At 31.8% G+C, this 21,701-nt stretch overlaps 1 protein-coding gene across 3 annotated transcripts; it reads right to left on the bottom strand.

Annotated features, from left to right (window-relative positions):
• Positions 1-1,717: 1,717 nt before the first annotated feature.
• LOC114169169 (eIF-2-alpha kinase GCN2) lies at positions 1,718-20,188 on the bottom strand. 3 transcript variants are annotated; one of them, XM_028054210.1, is made up of 29 exons: positions 19,782-20,184; positions 19,597-19,665; positions 19,014-19,073; positions 18,812-18,917; positions 17,709-17,813; positions 17,003-17,392; positions 15,893-16,024; positions 15,721-15,807; positions 15,524-15,610; positions 15,335-15,440; positions 13,817-13,928; positions 11,384-11,438; positions 10,961-11,130; positions 9,959-10,143; positions 8,785-8,933; positions 8,413-8,662; positions 7,775-8,054; positions 7,590-7,683; positions 6,327-6,407; positions 6,072-6,128; positions 5,208-5,339; positions 5,040-5,123; positions 4,787-4,895; positions 4,565-4,701; positions 3,496-3,603; positions 2,956-3,041; positions 2,689-2,791; positions 2,471-2,593; positions 1,718-2,222 (listed from the first exon to the last, which is right to left on the bottom strand). In XM_028054210.1, the coding sequence occupies exons 1-29, from the start codon at positions 19,916-19,918 to the stop codon at positions 2,112-2,114; spliced, it is 3,705 nt and encodes a 1,234-aa protein (XP_027910011.1). In that variant the 5' UTR covers positions 19,919-20,184; the 3' UTR covers positions 1,718-2,111. The 3 variants fall into 3 exon arrangements, 2 of the variants coding, with proteins under 2 accessions (XP_027910011.1, XP_027910012.1); XM_028054211.1 differs by having other exon boundaries at positions 17,003-17,389; XR_003600842.1 differs by lacking the exon at positions 1,718-2,222 and having other exon boundaries at positions 2,571-2,593; positions 2,689-2,836; positions 19,782-20,188.
• Between the last annotated feature and the right edge of the window lie 1,513 nt (positions 20,189-21,701).

Genomic DNA, 21,701 nt, shown 5'->3' with positions numbered 1-21,701 from the left:
TCCAAAACTTCAAAAGTATTGAATTTATGATTTTTTTTATATGATCTTTAACTTATAGTTACGCTTTTACGATGATATCTTTCGACACATGCTAATAACGAGGTCATCATACTTTTATGATGACACCTACATATCATTGTTGCCACTACCATTGATGTAGGTGACCATCATCTTATTCTTCGATAACTTTTATGTCATTACTTACATCTATCAAAAAATTGTTGTCATTGTCAATGTAAATGATAACAATAACGATAATAACAATCATTTAAATAAAAATTACTTATCATTTTTATATTAATCACAATATTATTTTATATTAACTATAAAACCTAACATTTGTTAACATATAAGATAATTTGACAAGTTAATGATCAATGTCAAATAATTAACAAAAAAATTAAATGACAAATACTTAATTAAAAAATATAAAAATTTTGAATACTCAATGTAAAAATAAGTTTAACAGAGATTCAATTAAAAATATTCAAATTTATAAGAGATTTTAAACTTAAGTAAGTAAAAAACAAACTTAAAAATTATTATTGTAATATTTAATTTTTTTATGAGTTTTGTTCAAGTAAGAAAAATGTTGTGAACAAATTTATCATGCTAAATTTTTATGTGATAAAAAAATAATGAAAATAAATATATTATAAATTGAATTTTAAAATGTATCTATTGGAACCTTATGATAGCTCGATTTACATCAAGTGTCAAATTTTATACTGACACCAAATTATGTCCCTTGACGATTTGTAATATTCTTACCCAAGTATTGCTAATTAACTAGTGTATTCTTTTGGTTAACTAAAAAAATGTAAATTAGGTTGGTATAATTTGAATAAAAAATATTTTAAAATTTTCCATACTTAAATTACTGAAGAAAAAAAAAAGGTTTAGAATAAAATTATGTATTGGTTTATAAACAATATTTTAATAATTATAACAATTAATGAAGAAAATTCTTTCAATTGGTTTATACATATAGCTTTTAAAACTATTCCAACTATAGTTACTTCCTCTACATAGTAATCGATGAATTTTCACCACAATTTTATTTGAATTCTATTTTCCAATATTTCATATACCAAATAAATAGTAAAGATATATTAAAATATTTTAAAAACAATTACATTTTTTCTTGTATATATTTTTAACTATAATATATAACAGTAACCCGATTATTTTTAAATTTTTAAAAAATTAATATCAATATGTTTTCAAGTATACAATGTCTTAAATTAATGAAAAGAACTCGAACACACAAGTTTAAAACCCATTTTAGTGATTTTGTTTTGGAAATTGTAAAATATTAACTAATAAAAGCTATTTTGGTGATTGTGTGCTGCATAATGGAAAGGACATTCCAGTGAACTTCAAAATTGTATTTTTAGAAGACAAATATTAGAGAATATATTTATATTATTTCCAAAATGTTAAATGTTATTCCATACTAAAAAACTTATTATAAAATATTCTAAAATGATGAATCCTAAAATTAATTCCATATGCTATTCGATGTCCTTGTTCCAAAACTTTAATTGCATTTTTTTTAAAAACTGAACTTTTAAAATGCCATTTTCGTTGTGGCAGTGCAATGACTAAATGCGTAAAATAAAATATGAAAATCCTGGACACAATGGCCTAATATAAAGGTAAGCATCCCATAGTGAAATGTGGATGAACAGATACAACTTTTATTAAGTCCCTATAATAAGAAGAAGAAAAATGTAATCATTCTATAAATATCAAACATTTTCTGACACTTCTTCTGTTTCTTTCAGAAAAAACAAAGGTTAAAATGCTTATGTATGTAAAAAGGAAAAAAAGAAGAAAAGAAAGTAGTTACAATGGGTCATCAATAGCCACTATTCACAGGGTTTTTTAAGCACAAAAGGAATTACAACTATGTACATACATACATCATCGGAAGTCACAACCATGCACAAGGGGAGAGGGAAGGACGGTGACAGCTGCAAAACTGATATACACGAATTCTCTTCTACAGTTCTACATTCTGAAAAGTGAAAAATGGAAGGCATCCACGTTCATAATGTACAGTTGCTGAAAATATTCAGTATGTAACAACTCCCTCTGTTAATATTCGATCAAATCCAAATGGAGGGATTTCTAAATTGTGTTGCCATGGCTTCCGATAGAAACTTAACTAGGTTTTTTCTCTCCACACTTTTCTCCCTCTTATGTTCAAGGTGTCGAACCTGGAGGCCATAAGTAAATTAGTTACCACTGCACATAACTTCTTCCTTGAAGAATTATTTGTATCTATAGCTACAACAATGACCTAGTTCAGTTTGCATAACTAATACACAACACACAAAGTCTATGAGGTTTTACATGAAGTAGCAAGTCATGCAACAGACTTCTTTTAATGCAACAATCTATAAGATCAATAAAAATCACAATAGATAGAACGACCCTCGCAGAATTGAATTGCAGAGGACATTACCTTAACAGAATCTGTCAAGGAGAAATCTGTATCTGCGATGATGACAAGGCATTTTATACCATGTTCATTAGCATACTCATACTGCTCTGTAAGACTTGGATCAGGGGTAGGAACGAATTCAGCCTGATGATATGAAAGATGAGTGAACAGGAGCAATTCATAAAATAATAATAATAATAATAATAATAAGCAGATTATAATTGATTGGATATTTCAACCTTAAAGTTCTCCTCCCATAATTCCGCAACTAGCTCCATGCGCTCCACCAGGAGACCTCCTCCACCTCTAGAACAGACAAGAATACTGGTGGTGCCTTCGTTTCTGAAACAGTTGAGGAAAGCCAACTAATCAAGCTTTATCTATGGTCTGCATGTGTTAATCTATAAATTAAAAATGTAACTGAAGAGATAATAACCCAAGTGTCAAGGATTTTATTAATGTTAAAATAACAAGACCTAGGAAAGTCTAAGTTGAAGGACACTGACCTATTGGGTTTGATATCTACAGGACAATTCTGAATTATTGTCTCCAGTGCAATGCTAGTCCCCACACCAGTTGGAGGATTTCCTTTCTAGATAGCAGAGAAGACATGTAAGAAACAATATAAAATTCACAGTGAAAAAAAACTTTAAGCTGTCTAGGACTGTAAGAAGCAAACACCTCAAAACTGAAGCACATGCAAGTGAAACATATGACACCATTAGCAACAGAGGATTGGCATCATTATGTTTGGGAAAAGGTTAGCATCAATACATATATCTGGAGCATGAAGGACAAACCTGAACACGATATGTTGGTACTTTTTCAAATTCAGGTCAAAGAGTTTAAGCATGACAACATTATAATAGCACAGTTTGTGATTCAAGCAAATTGCAATTGAATTCTATAATTGTTAATGCATAGGCACACATGATTATTGCACATTCTAAAATGTTTAACATTCAGAGAAATACAGAAAGAAAAATAGGATAGAATATACAAGTCATTTCAAAGTCAATCAGAAAAAAGAAGTGTGGATAACCTACAGAGTCACTTCGCCACAGCTGATGAAGCAAGTAGTCATATCGACCACCAACAGCCAGCAATACACCTTCAGAGAGAGACCCAGGACTGTTCTCCTTCCTTAAGTATACCTTCCAAGACAAGTTCAACTTCATCAGAATCATTAACACGTATATTCTCTGTTCCATAAAAAAAACTAATACATATATTCTAGCCTTTCTGATCCTTGATATGCAATTCCAAAGAACCGTCAAGTAATAAAAATATTTTAAAAATTAAATGTACACAGTTCTTTATCAATAAAAAAAATGCAAAATTTATGGATCATTGATAACCTTTTTTACAAATATTCCATGGTTTTCCTAATTATAACAATTTCATATGATAGAAAAAGTATGTCACAAAAATATACATTACAGATATCTTGATGATCTTTTTTCACATGGAATGTTAGATGTTGAAAACACAAGTGAAAACCAAGTGAGGAAATAAACAAACATTTGAGTTCATTTCTTTCATCTGAAGCAATATAATTAGAGGCATAGACTGATAATTATGTTTGATACGTGTTAGTTCTGATTAATTATCCTTTATCATAACTGTTTCATTTCTTTTCCAGTATAACCCAAGCAGACTATGGTTTACAAAATGACATAAGCGCACAGCATCATGAAATTATTAATAGTTCGTTATGTGGCACTTGAATCAAGACAAATTCGTTCAATCTCAATCATTATCAATTACAATTTTTTTTATAGAAGAGTTCTGTCACACACTTGGAGTGAAGCTTTTAGAAATCATCGCTTCCCAATAGCTTGGAAGAGTGTCCGATAGATACAGACAACGTAAAAAGAATTGTAAGATTTGACCACACTAGAATGCAAGATATAAATATTGCTTTTGCATTACTCAATCTTCAACCATTGTGTAATGCCTAAGAAGGTATGACATATTGAGGTATACAAACTATTCATACACAGGAAGGATTGGGAAGTGTTTGCTACAAAATGCAATCTTGGTGTTGATTCAGTATAATAAAGGTTTAATAATTAAAAAATAAATAAATAAAAAACTAAGAAAAAATTATGGTACCTGAAAAAACAAATCTCTATGATAACTTTCAGTTGGTGGCATTAATGCATCGATATATATATTTCTGTCAATCCTCCAAATTCTCAGGAGACTGACAAGCTCAGACAACTCATCTAGTGCCTTGAATGTACGTTTATCTGCAACAGTTTACTATTGCCAGTAAGAATGAACTTTCTTCTCTCATATATATTGTACATTACAATCTAACTATAAGAATAATACCAGATGGAAGAGCTCCTCTTAATCGGGGGAGTGCATGATCTGCAGATCCACAAAATCTTAAACCTACAGTCTGTAACCTATTTACCTTAGTCTCTGCTAAATTCAGTTCCTGGAAAAGTATTAAAATTGTAACTGATTAATTTCATTTGAGAACAGTTTTCTTTGAACATTGTAATTAACAATATGAAACTACAACAACCTCAACAATACTAATTGTAGCCAGAGATGCAAGATTCTTTACAAATTTTCTTACCTGCAAAAGTTGCCGCCTTATCACGACCCATTTTGATTTCCTTTCTGAGGATTGTGGGCGCAAAGAACCCATCATTGAGAGAAGCTTCAGGAAATTAAAGATGGTTATACTAGATACCCACAAACTTAATAATCCAAGCCATATGAGTGCATCAATGAGATAACATACCTCTGCGACTTTGAGTCTGTGTTCCACCTTGACTCCAGTCCATGACCAAATTGCATCCAGAAGGTCACCATGGTTGAGATGAATGTCACATGAATCTGCTTGAAAAAAACATGTGACTACGTCCCTTGTGACCTGTAATACAATTAATAAATAAGCTAAAGTATAGCACAAAAAGGTCAAACATCATACTTACAAGTCTGAAGGATTTCAGCTCAGATCAGGATGAATAAATTTTATGTTGGGCAGTGAAGATTCTGTCTTTTGAGATTCAAAGTCTTCTATTTCCTTGTTTCCTTAGTCATGTATTTCCTTGTTTACTAGGATTTGATTATCTTCACATATTTAGGTTAGCCAAGCTTCATTAAATATTTCAAGCATTATCTATTCCCTAAAACATGCGGATCCGATTGTAAAGTGATTATGATATAAATTCATAGGCTGAGAACTAATATTTCAAGCAATATAGTCATATCTCAAGTTTTATTTCAAAAACAGTATAAAAAAGGACAAATTTATTTACCATGGAATGAAATCTAGGACTTGAGCTTCAACTGACAAAACGAAGTTGTACAGCTAACTATTTAGCATCATAATGCTATCTGTTAAGATATCATTAATATCTTATTTTCTGTTTCTATTGTTATTATTTTTAATATATATTTTGGGCTTAGTCCATATTTTCTTTATTATAAATACAGTTCCTATGTGTATTTTCTACACAAGGAAGATTAATCCCAAACTTAGTTTCACTATATTTAACACTATCATTGATAACTACTTATAACAACTTGCAGAACTTAATAAAAAAGAAAACAAAACCAGAGCAAAATAGAAAATCTAACACTATGCAGTAGAAAATTGCACCTTTATGACCTCTGCTTCTGTCAATGCCGAGGTGCCACCAATAATGTCAAAATCTCCCTGAAGGAAATGATTTGCACAGGCAACAAGATTTGCAGGAAAGTGCCATGAAAAACATCACAAACGACCATAGAATACATGAGAAAACCCAACAAAGACAAATTATCAGATCTCATTTGTAGAATTGCCTCAGATTTGTTTGATAAAAGAAAGGAACGATCACAGAAAAACTAATCAGAAATAATATTAAAATAGTACCTGGAGGTAGCGATTTGGTGATGAATGTCCAACTGCTCTTCTAAAGACACATGATATCTCATATCGTTTAAATGAAGATTTCTACACATCATGTAAATTTGTTTCACATTCAATCCTTATGCCTTGCAGAAATTCAGCTTAAATAATAGAGAAGCAATGCAAAAACTGCCGAGGACATTATATTTCTTTCAGATGCAGTTCAAATATTAAAATTTCTTCTACCTCTACATTTTATACTTCTGTTGCATGGGGCAAAGATGTTATGACCAACTCTACAGAAAAGTAAAAAAAAAAAAAAAAACCTGTTTCTCCAAAATTCTTGTTTTGTCATTTTCAATTTATGATTTTTCTATTTGATTTGAAAATTTAATCTCGTGTTTAGAACTTATTGTGATAAATTGGATTATTGAATCTTATTTTTGGAACTTGTGAATACCATAGAACTGATTTTATGTAATTTTATTACTTTAATTGTTTACCCTTATAATATAACATCTCTCATTGTGAAGCTAGAGTATTAGGCATGACTCCGATGTAAAATTAAAAAGTTAGCATGAGTAAAATAGCTTATCTATTCAAAGTCCAGTCAAATCATAATCAATCCAACCATATTTGAATGTACTCTTAAATCTTAAACATTAAAGTCCATGGGATCTAAAAACAAATCATTTTCTATTTTCCAAATTACTAAACACAATTTAATTTACATTTAAAACACACACATAAGAACAATAAACTCATCTTGCTAACTCTATATCTTAACTTATTTCCATTTAAGTAGGATTTTTGAAATCCCATTGTAGTTCTGTTTGAAAGACCGACCACATCAGAGTTATTACCACTTACAAGCACAAAGGCACATTATATAGAAGACCAAGTTCTATGATCATTATTTTACATTACCACATCGATCCACTAATGCCATCTAACCTACTATTATAGTTTATAAACAATTTTTGTGATACAAAAGAATTTCAAAGTGAATCTTGATATTTGTTCCCCAAATAGCTTATTTTCATGTTTGAAGAATGGTGTATGCATAAATCTAATACTACAAAGCATATTAGAGAAATAGTCAAATAACTCTACACGAGTTTGCATTCACAAATCAGCATTACAACACAACCAAAAATACTCCTGCCTTTAACGGTATACCAGTTATTACGAGATTGACCATCTTATATGCAATTGCCAAATTTAAACAAAATGAAATATAGTTTAAGAAAAAGGAAAGAAATAAAATTAAGCTAAAACATTCGGTACCTGGTTAGATATAATCCAGTTCACAAAAGGAAAACGCAACTCGTGGCAAAGTTCAAGCATGTCTCCTCCATGCGTCAGAAGTTTAACTGCATTTCTACTCAACAAAAAAAAAAAATCTTATATCTATGCTGACATGTTCATAAACAATTGTCATAAGGTAGAAAATAAATTAAAAAGATATTGACCTATTAAACTGTGGACAATCTTCCAATAATCTCATTGTTGATATTTCAAGGTGCTTTGCACAATGCTGTCTAAAAATTTCCCTGTTCATATCTACAACATAATCCCGAACCTCTGTTTCAAATTCTGTGTACTGAATGGAGGAACTGCTATCTCCAACTGATCCCAATCTACCAACCTGACGAATGTGTTTTGTGCTTAGCATCTCTTCGTCAAAGATAGCACTTAAAACTTTATCATATATGCTTGTATCCTCTGATTTCTGCATTGTTCTAAGGATATCTGAACATAGAGATTTAAAAGTTGTTCAGGATAATGCAAGATACTTTAAAAAAAATGTCCCAAGCGGCATGTAACACTTAGATGTCAACAGTCAGTACCAGTAGTCACACTTTAATTTGCATTATTAACTGCACTTACCAAGATCATCAGACTGTTTCTATATTTGTACTCCTAGGCACTCAAAATGTTTCAGATTTTTAGAAAAAAGTTATAATCAAATGTTGTATTATATAGATAGCTAACCTCACCTACTAGGATAAGGAAAGGAATTAGTTTTGACTGATAACAGTGCTATATGTAGGTTCTTTGTATGACAATACAGTATCAGAATGCACAAAAAAATGTCATAATCACTTGCCATCCAATAATTCAGACTCCATTCGCTGAGGAAATGCATTTTGCAGAAGTTCTATGGCAGAAGGGCGATCTGAAGGAGCCGGAGACATTAACTGCCTCAGTAAGGATTCCTGTTCTGGAAACTCAGCGACCCAAATTGGTGGAACTTCCCCTTTCTGTTTCAAATCAGATAAAACAACGTGTCTCTCCATTGCTGTCCCAAATGGGTGCCAAAGCTCAAAGAAAACCACTCCTAAGCTGTACATATCAGCCTGTAACCCAAATAAACTCAAGAATCACATGATTTGGCATAATCAACAGATTATATGGGTTCATAGATGTAAACAGGAATCAACCAACTGATTAGAATAAAATAATGATGAATGCTATGAACCTTTTCATCAATCTTGGGCCATCCTTGCTCAATTTCAGGAGCTGTATAGAAATATGTCCCCACTTGTCCAGTGCCATCAATGGAAACTCCAGTTGCATCAGCAGTGTGGCCCACATCTTGATCCAGCTGCTCTAACTTCAAGAACTTTGCTGGAAAAGGGGGGAAGTAGAAAAATTGATGTTGCATCTAGAAACAACCATCACTCCCTACCAGAGTAGAATGTTTAAACAATAACAGGGAATCATTCTATATGATTTTTCAATTTAAAAGTAGGGAAACCATATTAACAGGGGTGGAAATAGGTCAGGTAGTGACGGGGTCAGGGCTTTGTTCTCCTGGGAGGCCCCCCCAATTTTTTTAATACATTTTAAATTAATATATAAGAAAAAATAACTTACTTAATTTTAGTATATTTTATGTATTTAGCACCCTAAAAGATTTTGCACATCAATTTTGGCACCTCCAAAATATTGTCTGAGGATCCACGACAAGGCTTAAGGCTTGGCGTATATAGATCCAGACCAGGTTACTCTATGAAATAAGGCAGGCGCAAGCTTTTATAAAAAAAAAAATCTATTTGTTTAATAATATAAGAAAATTGTATTTATTAATAAACTTACGTAGGCCAATAATACAATAATCCCATTGGTCCTTTAAAGGCTTTATAACAAAATTAAATAGACTAGCAAGTCAGACTAGACTGTCATCTAGGTTAGGACAGACTTTCATGCAATTCAGACCAGATCTTAAAAAAACCCTAAAACAAGTAAATAGGACAGACTTAGACTTAATTTCTTTAGTGAAGGTCAGAGGTACCAACCAAAGTGTGGTCTGGCCTAGCCTATTTCCACCCTAAGAAAGGTAAGCCACTGCTGTGTAAACAGGTGGAATAATAATCCAGGGAAAAAATTGCATATATGTGCAGGTATTTACTATCGATCCTAAACACAAAAATAGAAACGCAACTTTGATAAACAAACTTTGTGCATGCAAACTAAGACCAGAATTTATACTAATCAACGCATTTCTTGGCCTATAAAAAATTCTGAAAAATTCATAAGTACCATTCACACACAATGAACTTATCCATTGTCACAATAAGCAAGATAGAGTAAATATTTGAAAAATACATTAAGAGAAAGATGATAAACATGTAATGTAATCAGGATCTTACCAAGACCAAAGTCACCAATTTTAATATCATTGCGAGCATCAAAGAATATGTTATTTGGTGTTAAGTCCCGATGAATTATTCCTTGTCCATGTATGTGTGACAAGCCTTCCACTATTTGACGAAATAAATGCCAAGCCGATTCTTTGTCAAAATCATTATATGATTCAAACTTCTGGCGAAGAGTCCTTTATATCCGACAAACCACCCACCATAGAAAAGGAATGAAATGTAGTGAATACAACAATAATGAGCGGGCTTGAAAGTTTGTGCTTGCGTGTAATACAGTATCAAACGGATTTGGAAACTACATAGTCTCTACTCCCATTCCTTCCTATTTGTAGAGTCAATAAGATTCTAGGCACAGGCCAGAATATGTGACAGTAAGATTGTCTGGAGACTTTGATTTTACTCGTTATTAATTTGCACTAGAAAACTGTCCTAGTCAATCAGAGATTTTAAGAAAACTTACAACAGATACAGATTATATCCCTTGAAGACAAGGTAAGACCATTTTATTCCTTTGCCAGTTATAACATTCCTCGGATCATGGGATTTAACCTTAAATTCATTTGTTTCTTTTTCCTGTTCTGCATTAGGTTTTCATGCATACAGCTCACACCTAACTATTGGTGTATGTGTATCATTCAATATGAATAAAATCTCTATTTTGGAAATTATGGTATTTGCAAATATAACTCCCAAGACTCTAATCAGTCACAAACTCAAAGGCTATTTGTTAGATCATCATATCATTTATACATAGTCAACTGGGTAACATTGAACAAAGGATCACTTGACTTAAAATCCTAAATTGTTGCACAAAGGGAAAAGAGCAATTCTATGCTTCTAACCAATATTTCCTTACCATACCTTGATGGGGGCGAACACTGGACTCGAAGCATACACAAAGGATGGGTTTTTGACAAGCTTAATATCTTCGAAGAAAGTATGATCCCACAAATAAATCAGAATGCAAAAAAGAGAACTTACTGAAAATCTTACCTGGGACAGTATTCCATTTGTATATAAAGGTAAGTTGATTCAAGCTGATTCTCATGCCCAAAGACATCATTGGAAGTTGCAGCGTTAAAGCTGAAAGTAGAGCTTACTGTAGTCTTTGAACCCCAAGTAGAATCACCATAAGAATCAGAAACTCCAGTTTCAAACCATGCCTGGAAATTGTATGGTTATACAAAAATATTGTGGAAATAGATAAAGGAAAGCTTATATGTGTATCACTACTCATTGAGTCTACCAGAAACTGTGTCCCTCTTGAAATATAATTAAAGCAGTATCCACAACAAATTACTATATCGAAAAATAACAAAATATTCAGTTAATACAGAATCAGAAGGAAATAATAAATTAAACAACAGAAAATGTTTCGATAGTAAGCAAAATGGCCACAAAAGGAGAAAGTTTTACCTGATAATACCGAACGACATGTTGATGCTGTAAACGAGAAAGTGTAGCTACTTCCCTGATTTTCTCACAATAGATAAAGACGTAAGAAATGGAAATAAAATATCTATCCGGGAACAGAGAAGAAAGGATGGAAGAATGGACGAAACAGACAGCAGTCAAATGACATTATTTTTTCCATTCTCTATTTAATTGAATCTGCCTGCATCTTCTGTTAAACTGTTATACATCTTATCTTCTGGCTCTAAGATCTATACATCAAATAAATCTTATCTTGATTCCTTTGCTATAAGTAAAGATACAAGACAAACTAGTCAATGCAGCTATTCATGGCTTCATTAATAAAGGATTAGCAGTAATCAACATTATTAATGAGACTGAAAGAAAGATTAAGTAGCGGTTGGGACAGCTTATTTCTAACTTTTTTACTCCTTAAAGGAGAAGCTGGGTCAAACATCATTTGTGTAAGAACAAATCATATAAATAAGAAACGTTTATATATATTTTAGCAGGAGTAGCTTATTTGCAGCTTTTCTACATAAGGCACTGTTTGATTCCCTTTAACTTTTTACTATTAATATTGGGGAAATTTTATTTGTCTCAAATTTTTTTAGTTGTGATGTAGTAGAATATTTTGTGTATGAAGAAGATGAAGAATGCAAGTGAACTTCTAAAGGATCATTCACAATATATACACGAATATAAAGGATACTTCAAAGTGCTTTAACAACTTTGTGCATCATCATTAAAAAAATATTTAATAAAATTATCTTTAACAAGTTTAAAAATAAAATTATTAAACATTTGCATTTTAACATTTTATTTTAAAATACTGTTATGAAAACTAAATTAAATTTTATAGCATATCGTATTTTATATATATGTTTAATCATTTGACAAGATAAGTAGTTTTAAATAAAATTAAAACTTTTAAAAAAAGATGAAACTACCGTTAATTTAAAAGCAAATTTAGGCTAAAAAAGTTAGAACCTAACAAATAAATTTTACTTTATATTTTAAGTTCTTAATTTTAACTTTATCTTAAAGTAACTATAACAGGTAAAAGAGAAGTAGGGCCAAACACACCCTTGCATCTTGGAACAATAATTGTATAGTGACAATAAAATCATAGATGAAATGCAAATTTGTCCCCAAACAAAGTGTCACCAAAAGAACAGTTGAAGCTAGATAGCTCTACCATACGAATGGTTCGAAATAATCCAAGTGAGTCAAAATTTTACATTGGGTAGAAAAGACAAAATTAAACACTTATATAAAATCAAAGACCCATAAACTCATTTTCTTAAAGTTTTGAATTAAAAGTGGTGTCAAATACCTTATATGGAGTAAGACTCACTGTCATGTCATATAAATAATCTCTCTCTGATAACCTCCTCAATGAAAAGAATAAACCCATCATAGGTATCAGAATCGATGGTAGACCACTACAGCAACAACACCACCACCATAACCACAACAACAAGATATAGGTGAAGGTCACCATACACCAGAGGAGATATATACCACATGAAAAGGGACTCATCCTTGAGGGGAGATTGTTAGGAATAATTCAAGTGTGAGTCAAAGTCCCATATTAGGTAGAAAAGACAAAGTTAAATACAATATATAAGATGAAAGACCGATAAACCCATTGCTTTAAAATTTTAGGTTAAAAGTGATGTCAAATGCCTTATGCAAGATAAGACTCAATGTCATGTCGCATAAATAATCTCTTCCCAATAACCTTCTCAATGAAAAATATAAACCCATCACTACTACATTATATTAAGGAAACCAATCACTGAGCTCTATGAAGAAAGGAAGAGAGAAAATGTTGACAACTTAAAAAGATTAGTTTACTAGGACAAAATCAAACACCACAACAATTAATATTTTTATCAGATTATCAAACCTTTAACTATCCATCAGACTTCCGAATACCCATAGGATAAATATCACGCATTTTATAGTCAAAGAACAAAATCAATCCCAGACTTCTAAAGAGGATCAAGTTTCAACAACAAATATGCTTACTGCTTCACAAAAATGTGTTCCATAACCTCAATTAATCATAAATTTTAGCATGCAGGAGTTGAATTAGAAAGGGAAGATGAACAGTCCAACCCACTTTCTTAAAAGAAATTGGAGATATAAAACAATTAAATTCCATAAAATTTTCCAATATTATACAATATGGTTACAATGTAATTTACCGTAATAATCATGCACTGAATTATTGCTATTAGTGATACAACACACATATTCACAATATTTAATAGGAAAAACAAGGTAAAGATATTTAATATTTCATAGAACCTATAAAATGCCTTGAAAAAATGACAGCCAATTTCTTCTAAACTATATATATCAAGATCAGGAGAGAGTAACTGTTAGTGTTGCCAAGGGTCTAACTAGCTCCTTCCGAGCTCATTTTACCTTAATATTCGGTCAGGCATGCTTTTGTCCTTAAGGCGAATTTTCTTTACTGCATAATGCCTTCCATCAAGTTTATTTTTGCACAATACAACATGACCAAAACCACCATGACCTGTTTCAAAGGCCAAGCAACACTTTTACTACAGAAACAAAGGTTTAATTGCACTTTTAGCCCCTTCATTATAACCATGTCCGATTCTGGTCCCCCAACATTTTTGTTAAATTTTAGTCCAATTATTTTAATTATTGAATTAAGTCAATCTATCAGTTTTATATTTTTAAGGCTCGCAAATTTCATTTTCTTCTAAAAAATCTCGATGAATTGAATCATTTAAATCATTCCATATTTTTCTGAAAATCCACCAAACAAGAAATCATTTTTTGGTCCAAAATAAGATAATTCTAAATCTTTCCCTCTTCACAACCTAAATTCGTATCCTACAAATTTCTGGCATTTGAACTTTTCATTAAATTTTGTTGTCCTATATGTGCGCTAAACCTCTAAGTATTTGGTGAAAAAAAGAAGCATTTCAGAGTTTAATAGGAAAAAAAAAACTGATTGGAGAATTTGGTTGTAACAACTTAAAAAATTAGAGGATTAAATTCAAGCTTATTGTGAGAGTCATACACTCAAAGTATTAGTTGACGGACCGAAAAAGAAATTAGGTCAAAATGAGAAAACCTAATTAACCACTCGACAACATACTACTTCATCCGATAGTCATCAAAGAAAGAAGCACTATTTTCAAAGAAGCAGCTAAAGTATAATAAATTAAAATTTTCTGTTTCTAGGGAAGGGCGGGAAGAAGTTACAAAGGCACTCATTTGCAGCCCAAACTCTCACCCATCCGAAGAAGAGGAATTACAGAATAAAAAAGTGGACTTTAACTCAATCTCACAAAACCGGATGATAAAATGAGGTTTACACCCATATATATATATATATATATATATATATATATATATATATATATATATATATATATATATATATATATATATATATACTATAACTTGGTCACATCAATAGTCAATGTGGGATCTCCAACACACCTCCCAATCCGAGTACTGGACTTCTCATGTGTGGGATTAGATATTTGTAAGTGGTCTGATAGTGTGGGATTAGATATTTGTAAGTGGTTTGATAGCAACCCGATAAGGAGTGGCATGATAAACCCAACAATACTTATTAGGATAGGCTTTGATGTCATCTTAGAAAGTGGACTTTAAATCTAGTTCAACCTCACAAAGTTGACTTGTAAGATGAGGTTTGCACCCACTTATATTATATAGTTTAGTTTTATCTGTAGTCAATGTGAGATTTGTATTCCTATTGTTTCCAAAGCTATAACTGGAATCAATCCTCTTATAATTTCCAAGGAACAAAACGCACAAGCAATCAAAATCATCCACAAAAAAGGAAAGCTACAATAGTAAACTAACCATCATGGCAAAAATCTAATGACCACAAAATTATACAAACACAACTAAATATAGAAATTCATGACGTTCATTTACCTAGAGGACGCAGCTCCTCAAAGTCATTCAAATATCGAGAACTGTGAGAAACTGTGTTTGAGCCTCCAAGATCGGGATTCCAAAATTGAGATATTTTGGATGAAGCCTAGACAATAAATATATAAATGGAATAAGTAACAACAAATATAGTGGTGAGAAATATACCAAATGTTCATGTGATTTGCCAACCAGGTGTTTTTGGAAAACACGATCAAAGGTTTTGTTGAAAATGGAAGGTGGTTTAGATGCCATATCACGTGCTAAATCAGTAATGATCTGGGAATATAACTCAAAAGGATTAGGATAACTGCAGAATAGACATTATTTAGAAATTAAAACATTAATATTTGTTTTTATTTTTTATGAACTGGTGATCTTTTTCGTACCCCTAAATTGTACAGCTCTGTTACCACTTGTGGCAAACAGTCAGTTAATGATCCCTTAGAAGTACAAACAAGGCGAAGCATGTGAACCTAACACAAAAAAGAAGAAACCCAAATCAATGATGAGCAGAATTTTCATGTGAAGTGAAGCTGACAACAATAATTAGAATTTTACCATTAGTATATCCTTTTCAATTGTTTGAGATGACTGAGGACGAGGCAAGGAGTCAGAAGGAAGAGCCTCTGGAGACTCACTTTCATTAATACCTTCATTATCTTCAGTTGTATACTTATCAACAATAAAATACTGCAGTTGTAAAGATAAAGAATAAAGGATTTTACACAAACAAATGCCTCAAACAGATACAAGCCAATTACAATAATACCAACAAATGCGCAACAATGATATAATTCCTAAATTTCAATTAATCATGAAACATTTGCTATCCACCCAAAGAAAGGAGCACAGTACATTAAATTCAAGGAATTTCATCATAAAAATTTGTCTTGAGTTATCTTTGTTAGGTAAATTAGAACAAAGTTGGACTCATCTGATGAACAGTTGCAAGAAACTAAACTTAGTAATTTAGGTGGGGTTTGGGTAAAAAGGCTATCTATGTTAAGAAGTGGACTTTAAGTCTAACTCAACCTTACAAAACTGACTTGTAGGGTGAGGTTTACACCCAGTTATATACTCTAAATTAGTCTTATCTCTAGTCAATATGGAACTTCCGACAATCTAGACAAGGCTTTTCTTATGAAGACTAACATGAATAGGTCTTATAAAGGCCTGGTATAGGGTGACATATGCAGACATACAATAATTTCATCCAATTAAAAAATTACTATTTTATCATATTTTTAACTCATTTTTGCAATGATTTCAAACATCAAACTCATATCCAACAACAACAACAACGAACCCTTTTCCCACCAGGTGGATCAACCACATGTCAAATGACACCATCATGTTTTGTCATAAATAAATGTTTAGTAACATTTATTATTTGTTCTTGTATCTTATCTTTATTACTAGAAGATATCAAAGTTTCTCTATTTATTCTATTGATTTTACTTACCCCAATATAAATAAATCAATCACGATAGAAACAGATAATTTAGGCTAAATGCTTCTCTATTTCTTATAGCTTAACAACAATGAGTCCATCTAAAATTATTGCCCTAGCCAAAATATTAATGTAGAAGACATGGAAACAAAAGAAAACAATAGACTTAAATAGAACAAGCAGTACGTGGAACTTATGAGAACAAAATCATATATTACCTCTTTCTCACCTTCATCGTCGTTTACTACAAAATCCTCTTCTGAAGATGTACTTGAACTAGTCAAAGATAAACTATTTTTGCTGTCTTCAATAACTTCTCCGACAGTATCTAATTTGGCAGGATGTTCTTGCATAACTAACCGTGTTTCCTTACTATTAAATTTCTTCTCATGAGTTTCAAAGCGTTGTTTTGAGCCATCTAAATTAGACAAGGGAAGAGAAGAACTTTTTCCGGCAGTTTCATCCATTCCAAAACCCCAACTCCATGTTTCTCCATAGCCACTGAAAAGGTCTATAAAACCATAAACAAAAGAACCCTTCTTACTTAAAGATGTCTTATCCTTGGTAAACAATTCTTCATTGCTTTCCACAGTTGAGTGTAGAAGCTTCTACAGATGAAGGACAAAAACATGCTATAATCAATTTTAACAGCAAAATAACTTAGTTCTAGAGATAAATCGTCAAAAGCTACATGCAAGCACAATTAAAATATAACAAATTATAAAACAAATTCCAATCAAACATTTAGCAGCAATAAAGTAAAAAATGTTCTTGGTTAATGTTGAAATTAAAAGACATCAGGAGTTCTTACACTGACTTGTTTTTGTAATAAAACAAAAAACAATGTTGTTATTGTAATAAAAAGCTTCAAAGAATAACAATAGTTATGATATCTAAACAGAAAATATGGAATAGTGAACTCACAGAATCATTTGATATGCCAATTGGCTCAATACCAGAAAGAAACTCTTGAGCAGCCTCAACCAAATTATAGATCATTACTCGTCCCTCCCTAGCATTTAATGTAGCCTGAGAACAACAACGACAAAGTGAAAAATAAAACATAAATACATTTTGCTCCTTCTCAAGGGAAAATAGAAGAAAAGAGAGAACAGCGGCTATCACAAAAATGTACTAATTTTTTATGATTTATGGGGGGTAAGGTGGTGGGGGGAGCGGGGGGTGATAGAGGAAAGGAAAAATACAACAAGAGGGGCAACAAGATTCAACAAAAGCATAAAAACAGATCAGAAAAAGAACATGTGGGGCCAAGGGGGGGACGTTCCAGAATATGACAAAGTTTCCCAGTCTCTCTGCATATTACAAGTACCAAATCCCCTACATCAATGCACCCATAATCAATGAGAAGCCAAGCAATTGAAAGAGGTTAACTGAACCACTTCAAAATCTACTCTTCTACCATAGATTAGAATACACAATTTAGAGAGTGGGTGTCATTCTTCATATTGCCTTTGGAAATGCATTTCACACACTACTTGCACAACTAGCAAGAAAACCCTCTCTTCTTGACCATTTTAAACTATTTTAACTGTATATCGCTTGAATCTATCCCATTTTATCTTCTTTTCTGAACTGAAATTCAATGCACGTACTAGAATATAATTTCTCTTGTGTAACAATCTTTCAATAACTTTCCTAGTCTTAAGCAAGAGAAAGAATGAGACATTTAGGAACTAAATAAAAGTAACAATGGAGAATTCAAGATTAAACCACGGTAATAGTAATGAAACTAAATTCAATATCCTGAGTTATGCCATTCTCATACCATAAGCCTCCACCTTCATCTGGAAATTTCACAGATAATATTTTAAAGATTTTTGTTTTTATATATTTATTCCACCTTTAGGTGACCTCTGCCTTACTATAGATTTTGGCACCCTAAGACATGGTTGCTTAAATTTGCTTACAGTACTCTTAAGCACCAGAAGCATCAAAGCCAGAGTAACAACAATTTCATCCTTGACACAAATATGATCACAAAGTTAACAACAGCACAAGTGTTTGACCTGATCATGGAGGAGAGATAAAAGCTTATCAGCATCAGCTTCTGATAACCCTTTCTCCGGTGTAATCTGCAGCTTGGGGCACTTGAAAGGATACCCAGGCAAGCACCTAGCAAGAAAGAGAAAGAAATGGTGATTGAGTTGGCAGCAAGTCAGCAACAAAGATCCCCTTAACAAAAAAGTAAGGATCACTAACTAAACATACCTGACAACAAGAGAAGCAGAGACATCTAGATCTTCATAGCCCATGTCCTTTGAGTAAGGCCTGTTCAATTTCATGCAGAAACCAACAAACAACAAGAGAGATAATTACTAGCAACAATAATTTATATATCAAAGTTTTTCTATGCACTATCAAAGTTTAATTGAGTAAACCACCATTATTGATCCCAAAAAGAGTATAATGTTGTCACGTTAGTCCCTGATACTAAGAAACATTCAAAATTAGTCTCAGAATTCATTCAAGTACCCAAACTTAACCATTCATTGTTATCTTAGTCACTAAATACCTGTCGATATCATCACTCTAAGTCGTTATCTTGATTGCATTCTTTATAAACTCATTAAAATTTTCTTAGTTTCAAATACTAATACCAGTGTTAGACACCTTCAGTAGAGTTAGATTTTTATACGCCGTCAACTACTAAGAAAGCATGATAGATATGACTCTGGAACTATTATTCTAAAGCATAACAAGAAGGCAAAATGTTATTGAGTGACTTGCATAGTCAATGCATAAATTATTTAAAATAATATCAAACGAAGAGAAAAAAAAACATAAGAAATACCTGAGCTTAATAACTATACGAGGAGGCGATCCTGGAAGAACTTTGCAGTCTTCTTGGAAAATAGCGCATCTAAACAAGCAACAATGCGTGCATTCATTTCATGTTAACGAATAAAACACATCAACTGCATAAAATTCAAATCCACGCTGATAGCTAAGCGCGTTGGAGCTAAAGAAGAAGCTTACAATGCGGTAATCTCTTCGGAGAGCTGGTCGTAATCGTCGGCGCCGAATTGAGAAGCGTGATCTTTGGACTGCGTTCTCCCCTTGCTCCGGCGACCGCTCCCGCCTCCGCGCTTCTTCTTCTTCGAACTGTGCCCCATTCTCAGCTGAATCCTATTCGGTTTCAATCAGCGCGGTGAAGAAGAAGAGTCTTCGGTTTCGAAAACAGCGAATAAATAGTGATGGAGGTGGCGAGATTTGGGTCTTATATAGTGAGAGTGGTCAGAGATGAACAATACTTTGGTGGCTTCATTCATCTGCACCAGCTGTGATTGATTTCGTTCCCGTTCACATGCTGTAACGCAAAATTAAACTCTGCACAATGGAAAAACTTAGTAATGGAGTTTCGAATTTGTTTTTAGCACCACTTTTGAACTTGTACACAAGTTGGTTGATTAAGTCTAAAACAAAGGTTAATTAACTGCGGAATAGGGTTAAATTCAATATTATGTCATCTTTTATTACTAATTAAAATCCATTTAAAAACTACAAATCACTGTACAGAACATTGAGTAGATTTTAAAACAATAAAAAATTTATGGATAAACAAATATATTTAAAAGTACACTTCTATCATTTCTCTTAATTCTAGGAGTGTGTCAGGGATTTTTATATACAATTTAAATTATATTTTTCGTTTAAAAATATTTTTAAAAAATTTAAATTATCTAAACTAGAAACATATTTTGAATTATATAAACTGAAGTGCATTTCTAAATTAATAATCTAGGATTATATAATTTAAAATGTTTTAAAAGAATACGTTTATTAATTAAAATATATGTTTTAAGTTTTACGATAAAGAATACGCTTTTAAAATATATAATGTGAAATACGCTTTTGAACTATAGAATCCAAAGTTTTTATTTTATTTTAGATTATATGATTCAAAATAAGACTTTAAATTATAAAATTTAAGATATTTTTATATCCTAAACAATTTAAACTTTTGACTTAGAGTTATAAAAGAAAGTGTCCAACCGAGAAATGCTCAATAACGTTGGGTGATAATCACACCCTATTTCTTATATTATTAAAATTATTTGTTTTTCGGTGGTATTCCAACTCAAGTGGATAGATATACCGTTTCAGTGTTAAATTTCAGAAGTATTTGTAAATGCTCTCAAAATTTAATTTCCAATTTATTTTTTAATTGAGATTATTTTTTTAATTATACATAGACTGAATTTGAATGTTTGTTAATATGACGACACTTGAAAATAAATTAAATGTGTAGTATTAGTTTCTTTAAACACTTGAAAGATAATATATATTTATAACATTAAAGTGATTTAATTTCTATCTTACCGTAAATTCAATCTTGCATTTAAGTTTAAGTAAATTATTTCAATATTTAATTTAGTAAGATTTGTCTTGACTTTTGGTTCAAATTGACTTCTGGTTCAAATCAACCTTTGGCGTAACGTGGTCCAACTAATTTTGACATGTCTCATCTTTCGACTCGATCTGACTTGACTCGATCTTTGATTTGACCCGATTCGACTTTTAACCCGGATTGACCTTTGATTTAGACTGGTTCTGTTCGACATTTGACCTGACTCAAGCCGACTTAGCTTGACCTTTGTCCTAGCCCGACTTGACCTTTGACCTGTCTCGGTCCGACACGACCTTTGGTTTGGCTTAACCCGATTCAACCTTTGACTCGATTCAAATTTTTGAACCTATAAACAAACATCTTTTGTTTTATCTAATGAACAATTCTATAATTTATAAAATTTCAATCTCCTTATTTGTTGAGGAAATTTTAAATATTATTTTAGTTATTTGAAATTTCAATTTTTTCAAATAAATAAATTATCCTATTGAATTGTCTTGTCCAGGTACACAATTAGTCTTTGACCTCCTGTACTGTACCCGTAAAAT

Source organism: Vigna unguiculata, chromosome 11 (genome assembly GCF_004118075.2).
Source record: "Vigna unguiculata cultivar IT97K-499-35 chromosome 11, ASM411807v1, whole genome shotgun sequence".
Classification (NCBI taxonomy): Eukaryota; Viridiplantae; Streptophyta; class Magnoliopsida; order Fabales; family Fabaceae; genus Vigna; species Vigna unguiculata.
Note: the sequence above shows the minus strand (reverse complement) of the source record. Positions and strands in the feature narration are given on the sequence as shown.